General features: G+C 32.3%; 1 protein-coding gene across 1 annotated transcript; it reads left to right on the top strand.

The window, feature by feature from the left end:
* The first annotated feature begins 5,328 nt into the window (after nt 1–5,328).
* Nucleotides 5,329–8,449, top strand: LOC123677187 (ubiquitin-conjugating enzyme E2 G1). The gene is made up of 5 exons (XM_045613760.1): nt 5,329–5,494; nt 6,300–6,402; nt 6,452–6,549; nt 6,608–6,786; nt 7,036–8,449. The coding sequence occupies exons 1-5, from the start codon at nt 5,449–5,451 to the stop codon at nt 7,111–7,113; spliced, it is 504 nt and encodes a 167-aa protein (XP_045469716.1). The 5' UTR covers nt 5,329–5,448; the 3' UTR covers nt 7,114–8,449.
* The last annotated feature ends 2,748 nt before the right edge of the window (nt 8,450–11,197 follow it).

The raw sequence follows: 11,197 nt of genomic DNA, 5'->3' as shown, positions 1-11,197 counted from the left end.
ATCAAGACCATATAAGCACAGATGGAACCAAGCTATGATAGAAGAAATGCAGTCATTCGAACAAAACGACACCTGGAAAATGGTGGATGCGCCAAGGCATGAAACCATCTTTGACAAAATTTGCTGTAACCTATGAGGCTATTCAGACGTCTATTGGGGATCCAATAAACGGGATCGAAAATTTTTCACGTTCTTTGTAGTTAAGGTAGCGGATGGAGCTATTTCCTGGAAAAGTTTCAAACAAAAGAGTACTGCACTCTGCAGCACTGAAGCTGTTTATATGGCGATGAGTGAATTTGCCAAGAAGCCATATATTCGAGGAATTTGTATGAGAAATTGAATGAATTGGATTCATTCAAATTATTCATTAACAATCAATCTGCTCGAAAATTAGCATTGGATTCTGTATTTCATTCACGCTCCAAACATATAAATGTTAGGTACCATTTTATTCTAATATGACGGTAGATATTTCAACGAAAAGTCTACCCACTTGCCAAAATTTTGTGGAAAAACTAGGATTATTTTAGTGTGTTTTTTCTTTCAATTTCGATTAGTGTATAAATTGTATTTAATAACTCGAAATATATTAAATATTTTGAGAATATGTGACGCCATCTGTTTATGTTCATGTTAAACACCCATGTTGAATAAACTCTACTGAGAACAGTTTTTCTTCCTATCACTTTTGATCTGTCATTGTACACAGAATGTATTTATCTATGATCATTTTTGAACCTCTCTTGAAATTCTCTCTTCTCTCTTGTAATGTGAGTGTGTCATTCAAATATAGACGTTATAAAACGCTGATCTTGTTGAACTGATTTGATTGATTCTATCTAGTTTTATTCATCCTAAATAAACTCATTACAATAACAATATAATTTTTTGTCTGATGTCGTATGGGCGGAGTCTGTAAGACCGTGTCGGAACGTGTCTGAACGGATAATATAAATTAGCAGACAGTTGCGTTTAGTTCTGGAACACGTAATTTTCATTGGGAATGGATCCCGAAAAATTAATATATTAAACAATCGATTCGTTTGGTGTCTGAAACGATACGTGTCGGATAATATGAATCTACCTTAAACAATCATCAACATAGTGATTTTTCGTAATTGCGTATATAATTCTTTCATCTTTTTCACTTTCTTCTACGTTCAAGTAGTACCAAAGGTCATCACCTGCATTTAATCGACATCGACGATTGTCGATTTAACTTTAAAACACGATATGGACAGAAAGATCACTTGAACGTCATAAGTAAGATCATTGTTTAAGGAGAAGATAGTTGGTTACTCGCCCTGCAAAGGGCATTGGATGTGCGTATGTGGCGGTACCTATTAGAATTATGTGACAAACTCAGAATTTTTGGGGTCCATCCTAATGCGCCCTCTAGGCGGCTATTTCTATAATCATTTGTCGGTAAAGAGGTTTCTACATTGGGTACAAAACTTGACGTGAAGAGTAAATAATCGGAGCCAAGTAAAGTAGAAACACTTCGATGTTTATGACCCAGGTTTCGAGCTTGGGATTTTATTGCTTTGGTCGTAACGGGGTTTGTTTTTGTTATCGGATTTCGCTCATTCTTACATACAGTTAGAAGGCTTGAAAAAGACGGATTTTCAAGAATTTTTTTCGCGCAGACTATTCAATTTATGAATTTGAAAATTGGTGTACATATTATAATAACCTTATAATATATTAACATATTTTTTATTTGTCAAAATAATCTTCGCGAATGTTGCTATCGCCGATCTCCTAGAGCTCCGCAAAAAAAACCAATTTTGCGGTGATCACGATATCTCTGGACCGGATTATCTGAAATGAAAATCGTGAAGGGAATGTATGATCTGATTTGCGTTTGAAAAGAAATACTGTGATTGGAGAAAAATAAGTATAAGACTATTTTTTAGTTTTTCGAAAAGAGAATTTTAAATTTAATTAATTGATTATGTAAAATTGTTATCAGTGAATAGTTTCATGTCAAGGTTATCTACCTCAAATAGGTAACTAAGAAAAAGAAAATTTGATTTAAAAAAACTATTCTCTTTTTTGTGAAAATCTCATTTGTTTTGTGATAGGACGTGAATGTTTAATTTATGAATATACATATAAGGCTTTTTCAGCTGAATATTTGATTCAAATTATATCGAATTTTGGTTTGCAAAGAGATTTTTCATGAAAAATAAAATTATAAAATTCCATATAAGTTTCCCCTCTCAGATCGGCGTTAAGCATTGAATAATATTGCTCAGGGTCCCCGCAAGGGACATCAACGCCCGCGTGCGGAACATATTTTGGCGCCCCTCGAAGGGGGAGGTGGAGAAAAGTACTACTGTATAATCGGAAATTTTTTTTTTGAAGTTTTGTTGAGAATTTAGTATAGAATGGTTGAAAATCTATCAGCAACCTTCATTGTCTTAAGAACTTTATGGTGTTATTTGTAACATAATACATTTCAAATGTGTTTCAAAACTTAAGCTGTATTCTTCTATAAATTATTCATAAAGGCATAAACATTTAATTAGGATCAATCCAGAAATTGAATGAATGTTTTTCTAGATTTGGCTGCTGCAAATTCTTTTATATTATCAATCAATCAATTTTATCGAGTATCTCTTGCTCTATATCTAAGATTGCTAATCTTAAATCTTTCTTGAGACATGGTAGACTTCAAATAGTTTTTAAAAATTTTTAATTCAGTGAATGATATCTCACCAGAAGCAACAGACACAGGACACAGGTAAAGTGAGAAGGATTCTTGAGGCAATACTAAGATTCGGTAGAGAAGAAGTTAGATTATTTTCAAAAATATATTGTAGAATTTCAAGAGGATTTTCGCTTCAGATAATGAAAACAATCCTAGGGCTCTTATCTCGTTGAATAAATCATTTTCTTTCATTTCAGTCTCTTTTTTCATGTCATCAGTTAGCTTTTGTTGAAGAGCATGACAGCATTTCAATAGATATTTGTCATTTAATTTAAGAATATCACAAATAAAACAAAAAACGTTAACGTTATCTACTATTTAAGGAACTTAGTGTTTGATCCATTATTTTCTAAAAGAAATTTATTTTAAAAGCGATTTTTGGATCTTCCGTCTGTTCATAATCGAACAATTTTGGTTTATACTTTCGTCTTACAGTATATAATGGAGAAAAATCTTGAGCTATCTCAAGAACAGCCGCTAGTTTTCCAGCTCCCGCAAGTTTTTCCTCGAGAACATTATCATCCCTACAATTTTTGAAATGATCAACTAAATTCTTCAAATGGTTTTGGCACACTTTAATGTCAATCGCTACACTTTGCATCATGTTGCTTACAATATTAATCTGGAATGAAACGTCATAAGAAATTATGATACTTCAAATAAATTTAAAAGAATGAATATTTAATAAAAGAGAACTTGCTTTATGTCTAGTTTTTATGTTGAAAGTATCATTTTCTGTTATTTCTAAAAGGCTATCACATATTTGAATAAAATGAAACTTTAGCATCGATTCTACTTGACCATCTAGTATCACTTAGGGGTTTTAGACGTAACTGAGGCATGGGCGCCCGCAGAAATTTTTCTCAGGGGGGGCAAAATGAAAATTATTGAAAAACGACCAGGCGTCCATGATTGTCGTAGGCGACATCAGTATTCCGTTTCTTTCTATTTCTGTATTTATATTTATCACCAGCGTCTACTCTCAATTTCAAAAGGTCATTAAAAGTGGTACAGGGTGGACAAAATACAATAGTTTCGTGTGTGCTCATTAAATAACGCATAACATTCTTTATTATTTAAATTAACAATATTATTAAAACTTTTCACGAAATTTATCCGGCAAAAAAGTGACTATACTTTTTTCCCGGATATATGTATAATCTTTACACTCACTTTTTTCCCGGGAAAAAAAGTAATTTCGAGAAAGTTATATTTTGTTACCTGTCAACAGAGATAGAATGTCTAATTTTTTTCCCGTGCCAAATTTTTTTTTTATTTCAGTCTGAAGGTAGGGCGACGAAGCTTTTAAAACGATATTATGACCAAAAATACGATTCGAACAATAGCTCTACCCTCAGAGTAAGAAGTAAACAGTTTACTTTTACTTTTTCATGCAGCTAGCCGGCATGCGGCAAGGGTAATAAAAATGTATTGCGGCCAAGAGAATTTCTTCCGATGCCTGCTCGACGACAGAAAGATGAATAAAGATTGAACAAGAAACGCACTAGAGACATCTGTTGTTCACCATACCCAAAAATTAATACTCGTCTGAATTTTCAACATTGCACATAGGCAACCCATCATGTTGGGCCTCTTCCGGAGTGGCGCCCTCTAACGATATTGCCCAATTTCCTCCAATGATATTTGAACCGAAGTAACTAACTATCTTCTCCTTAAACAATGGTAAGATACATAGAAAACCTGGTGTGTGTGCACTGATTCGATTTTGCTTCAGACCTTTTGATATAGTCCACCTATGACTTTGGTGTTGTGCTTAACCAGAGTTCTGTGAGATGGCGCTCTTCAGAAATATTCGAATTTCCGCCATCTCTCTGGCGCCGTTCAAAAATGAAATACTGATTTTAGACACTGTAAACTTTTACAATAAATTACAATTACAAACTTACGCGATCTCTCGAAATGAAGTAGGTATAAATCTGAAAAATCTTCTTTTTTGTCTGAAAGTTTTACAGGTATAATTATATATATAATTATAAGTTACTTATAAGATACGATTCGAAAATCTTGTGAAAAGGGACCAATACCATTGAAATCCAAGAAAGCTGGTCCCTTCAAGAGTCACCACCATAGATAAGTGGATATAGATGTGCTTAATCAAACTTAACATAATTCAATTAACAATAATTCTTGGATTCCTTATATATTCACAAATTATAACAGCATTTGATATATTTCCAATTTTAACAAGGATTTGAAATTAGCATGGTATTAAATCGTCATTCATATACCGAACTACTATATACAAATAAATAAGTGAAATATTGAAAACAACGAGTGTAAAAATACTCCATAACATCAGCGGCATTGTGAAATATTGGATGAAATGCATTGGCATAGCGTTCATTCTGGATGAACTACGTGATCCGCCGATGTAACAACGGCAACTTCTAGTAATCTGGCCTGATAGATTTAGAAGACTATGGTCTAAGTCTAAGCAGTAGAGATCTATTGATTACTACTTACGTCATAGGGTAGATGGCGCAAACCATATTAATCAATAGTTTTCTTCTTTTTGCAATAGGAGTTGTATCTAGTACATCCCTTCACTACGAGATGTCAAGACTAATAAACCTTAGCCAAGCGACGAACAATTCCGGAAATAACATATGTTTGGGTTTGATTTCAATGCTGCTAGAATTGAATTTACCAAGTCAACCGGCCATCTTTCCGAAGTGTTTGTTTCTCAATTTAGTTCAAAATTAAATCTGTAATTAATGTCAGAACCACAGTCAGCTCTTTTATTAAGAAAACAGCTAGCAGGTTAGTGAAAAAACTAGCTTATTAATTTCTTTGGTATTTTTTCTTTTTACAAGGATAATGTAACTTAGCTCGCCCCTCACAAATGTCTTTGCTATTTCGATTATTTTCATGGTGTATCATGGGATATTCTAGTCCAAAAATAGTCTCGCGATGATATTTTTAATCAGAAACCCAGCCCAAAAGCTATTTTTTGTTGCTTGGAAGGTTATGTTCGAAAATCAATAAGTAAAACATTTTCCAAGTTCATCATAGGGGTTAATAAATTATCTATATCTAGGATGGTCTCTGATTTAGATATGCCCTACCGTATTTTCAAGACCGTACAAAATATTTTCAAAGAAAATATTTTAAGGTTTACTTTTGGTAGTTTTCAACTCGATATTTTGACATTGATTAATCCTCTTTATCAGCATTCGGTTCAATGGACGTTAATAACCATCATCATAATTTAGAGGGGCTATTGCTCAAATTTTTTGTGCAAAACGAAAATTTTTCGTTGGAATAGTATACCCCTGAAACTTATAAGAAATTTCCTTTTCCACATCAATAGACAATGAAAGATCCCATCGATTTTTAGGTTATGTTCATTGCTAAATCATTTTGCATTAGGGAAATATTCATAATCTGGTGTAATTTCTATATCGATCTATAACCTTTTAATTCAAAAATGAATACGTCGAATTATTCAAGTGATGAGATCTTTTCTTCTATTCTTCCTGAATCTTAGAACAAAGCATGGAATCTCTTTGTCATAACAGAGGTGCATGAATCATATCAAATTTCTCAATCTATTTTTTTATTTCAGAATTGAACAAAAACCCAGTAGAAGGGTTTTCTGCTGGCCTTATAGATGATAATGACATATACCGATGGGAAGTACTCATAATAGGACCCCCTGACACTCTTTAGTAAGTATATCTCTTTTATTTTATGTTTTTCTCATTTTCAATTTTTCAGTGAAGGGGGTTTTTTCAAATGCCATTTATATTTTCCTAAAGAATATCCTCTAAGACCGCCAAAAATGAAATTTGTCACAGAAATATGGCATCCTAATAGTGAGTATCTATTGAAATTTTATGTATTTGCTTATTCATCGATATGCACAAATTTCAGTTGATAAAAATGGAGATGTATGTATATCTATATTACACGAGCCAGGTGATGACAAATTCGGCTATGAAAAAGCATCAGAGAGGTGGTTGCCTGTTCATACTGTAGAAACTATTTTAATTTCAGTAATTTCAATGTTAGCAGATCCAAATGATGAATCGCCTGCTAATGTCGATGCTGCAGTAAGTATTTTTCATTGAGAAATGTTTCCAAAATTCCTAAAAGAACCCATCAAATATACCTTATAACAGGGTTAGTCTTGTGATATTACATTCATTTTCTATTTCCTCAAATCTAAGATTAGCTTTTAAAATTGAATCTTTTTTCCTTAAAAAACACCAAATAATGTATTAGAAAATGAATGAGTTTCCAAGTCTTGCTTTGTTTGAAAGACTTTATGACGATTAATAAATCTTTTTTTCCAATTCCAGAAAGAATGGAGAGAATCATATTCAGAATTTAAGAAAAAAGTAGCAAGATGTGTTCGAAAATCTCAAGAAGAATGTTAGTACTTTTTTAAACCTATCATTAAAGAAACAAAAAAAATAAAATACAAGAAATCAAGTGAGAGATTTGATTCTTGTTTTCTTTTTTGAAATTGCCTCCGATAACAATGTGCTCCTCATGTAATTATGTTCAAATCAAGTATGGTTTTATATGCCTTTCTGAGATAATTCTGACGATTTTAGAATCGATACCATAACAATCAATTAAAATATTTTAAAGATTCCTTGAATTGAGAAACAAACTTTGACTCAAAATTTAGGTAATTTAATTTAACATATTTCTGTGTATTTCTTTATTTTGCAGTAACTATGTGAATAAATTATTTTCTTTACATTGTATCTCCTCATTTTTAAGATTTCTTTTGTATTTCCTCACTTATAATGGTTATGACATCGATAAAAGCTGCAGAGTAAAGAATTATGAATTCGTGTGTGTAATCATTTCTGATTTGATTGGCTTTTTTAGCCGATAATCATAATATTCTTTTATAATTCCAGACTTTATGGCTGTATTTTTAGGTAATTATTGAAATGTGAATTATCAAAAGTAATGTGAGAAAACAATCTTACACAATATTCTTTATACTTCAGAAATTTAGGCACTGCCTATATCACTAATTATAATGCTTCAGTAAAATTAACATCAATCTGCAGTCTTTGAAACAGCTTGGATAAATAATTCATCAGTCACTAAGCCTGGAATTTAATTAAAATAACACAACTTTGTTTGAATTTCGGATATGTATATATTGAAGAAACTATGATCATTTAACATAAAATTTGAAATAACTCAACAAGTTTCTAGAATAAAATTTGATCAATTGCATTATTGATTGCAATTTTCTTTTAATTTAATTTTGTTATAAATCATTCTAGAAGGCATGTCAAATGATCTGGTTTAATTATCAAACGTTCTTGCATCTTATGTTGTCTATTGGTCAAGCCAAAATCAACTTGCAGATGCTGATTGCGAAGTTATATACCCTATACATTGACTGTGAAAACATTATTTACTTTACAAGTGTATTAATGTAATACCGTCACTTCCAAAAGATCTCATGAGGACAGACATGAGAGGGTTTTTGAAAATATGTGATTTAAAAACCGTTTTATTTTGCCCTAACTAAAATGAGCAGTATGTGAATATTGAATGTTTTCTTTATTACATGTCGGTTTTTTAACATTTATTTCTTGTGTTATTCTCGCTTTAATTTGAACTGTTGAAAAATTTGTTTCCTAAACATTCTGTGAAGTGGCAGACAAGATTCTTAATTTTTAAGTATGTAAATTTGACAACGTAAACACTAGGAATGTACTTTAAGTAAATTTTATTAATGAATACCGTGTTTTCATTCAAATTTTCCTTGCTTCAAGATGGTGTATAAAATTTCGATTTAGATGTGTAGGATGAGGGTAAAATAATTAACAATGAATTTTTTCTTTCAATCGATTTTTGTTCTTGGAGTGAAATGTTCAAATCTGGCTAGATTACTTCTGAGAAAACTGAATGTTGAATGCTTATGAGTTAGTTCAAAAATTGTTTTATATCGTTGAAAATGTTTAAATGTGGTTGATTCAAATTCATTTCTAAAAACTATGAATTTGAATATTTTACTCTCAATAGTAGTGCTCTCCGAATAGTTTCACCTCAGTGATTTTTGATACTCATTTTGAAAAAATTGTACGTTGTCAGCTATAATATAGGTTTTTCTTTTTTGCATAATCCAGATTTCTTGATTATTTATGTATCTATTACTAGGACAGTAGGTCCTGTTAAGAGTTTGCTGAGCCTAAGGCATCGGTAAAGTATTTTACTAATATCTTCAAAATAACATGTTCAATTTCACAAATATTCAGATAATTATTGCAATTGTTTTTGGTCATACCTCGTGTATTGGTGGAATTTGTTTTCCTGAGCTAATGTGAAGAAATAGGTTATGAAGTATCAAAAACATAGTTTTTTTTTAAATGATCCAAAGAATTTTAGATTGTATCTGCAATTTAGGAACATCTTGAATGGTCAATTCAAAACTGATGTAGGTATTCGCAAATAAATTTCAATTTGAATGAAAAACTTCAAATTATACAACCAAGTACAGACAATTTTTCGATGCGATTAACTCAGTTCAGTTGTTCGATAACTTCAGTAGGTAGGTATTGAAATTTTGTGACGAGAATTGTACAGAAAACCGAAAACAACAGTTAAGTGTATACCGATGACCAATGGAAAAATCGCAGATGGCAAATCAAGGGGCGACGCCTACAAAGCGGATAGATGAAGTAAAATAATAAAACTCTGACATAGACGTTCTCGTAGTGCAGTTAAAACAGTCATTTTGAAAGTGATAATAAACTCATAAACCCTAAAAGGTTTCGATTTTTACAGCAGTGTCTATTTCAAAGAAAGATCAAATGATTATTGGTTCATTTTATGGAAAAATTTTAGTTCTTCGTCATTTGCGAGAATGCTGAAATTTTGAAAATCTTGTGGGAGGGGTTAAATTGCCCCTAGAACCCCCTATTTCTACGCTCTTGATAACATAATGAGCAGCTCAATTTAAAGGGGTTGGAATGTCCAAAAAAGCAATACGGTAAATTTATCACAAAAAAGTCATTTGATTCTGGCGATCGTTGCTAATAATTTGGAAAACAAAATTCCGATAATTTTCCAAGGATTTCTTTGGAACCATTGATCTAAACATTCTAAACAAATCCAAATATTAGTTAATGAGGTGAAAATTGCTCTTTCAATTTTTAGTTCAGAGCCATTTGCTGACGAGTAACCCAATATTAAAAATAACCAAAACACTTGGTTTCCTTTTCCTAGGTTAATTTTCGTGACTAGAGTAAGGAGAACGGGGGAATTCTGCGAACCTAGGGAAAACACTGAAAAAAACTTTCCAATATGTATAAGCAAATTTTCACAATTCAACTCCGAATTCTTGCAACTATTTGGTATCTTATTACTCACCAAAAAAAGTTTTTCGACAAATCGATTTAAAAATACAGTTATTTTCCTAACAAGTGTGGAAAACGATACTTTTCCGCAAGAGACAGCAGTAGACCGAACGACGCGAAGCGGAGCTGGGTAATATCGAGCAATTAATAACAACTCATCAAAAAGATTTCATTTTCTGATGTATAGTATTTTTGTTTTTTGAACCGTGGAACACATCGCAAGTATAATTTCTCGTTAATTTTTTTCATTCAGAATTACCAACTACTTTTAAATGTCCGTGAAGACGTTTTTCCTTACCTACATGAAGAAAATAATTCACTAATCACAAAACAAGAGAAGGAGGAAATAAACACATTTATTCAAAGAGAAAAGTATATTTACCGGTTTTTATTAATTTCAAACACCCAGGAAACCAAAAAGACACTTAAATCAGGAAGAGAAATCTTCCCAGCTTCCCCATGAACGATGAACGACAAACTGGGTTTTGTTTACCAAAATAACGATAACAAGAAGGTTCTATTCGAGCGACAGGCATTGGTCAATTATCGAGTTCCGTCGTACTAATCAAAACACCCTTACAAAGAGGACGTAAACCTGCACTATGCTTGCTGTTTTCACAGATGTTTCTCGTGATGCATCATCACGGCCAGGTTTCAGTTTATTCAATAAATTAAATTTTTACAGATAGCGAGATATTGAGTAACTTCCACTCAATTTAGGTAATTCAGTAAAACATGTGTTTGTAAATTATTTTCATGGGGGGAGGGGGGTTGGTTTCTAATTCTAACCCCCCTGAATACCAGTCTTAAAATCCTATTAATAAATATACTGAAGGAGGTGATATACTATCTAGCAGATCCTTTATCTGAACTCATAAATTCCTGCTTTCAAGAGGGTTATTTTCCAGATGAGATGAAGTTGGCAAGAGTCATACCAATTTATGAAAAAGGAGACCAAGAACAGTACCACAATTATAGACCAACATCAGTATTACCAGCAATGTCAAAGATATTTGAGTCCCTCATAAAATCAAGATTGGTCTCATTCTTGGAGAATAATTCGTTGCTGAGTGATCATCACCATGGATTCAGGGGGAGTAGTAGGTCTACTACCTCTGCTCTGGTGCAG

This window comes from Harmonia axyridis, chromosome 3 (genome assembly GCF_914767665.1).
Source record: "Harmonia axyridis chromosome 3, icHarAxyr1.1, whole genome shotgun sequence".
Taxonomy (NCBI): domain Eukaryota; kingdom Metazoa; phylum Arthropoda; class Insecta; order Coleoptera; family Coccinellidae; genus Harmonia; species Harmonia axyridis.
This window is presented reverse-complemented; position numbering and strand designations above follow the sequence as displayed.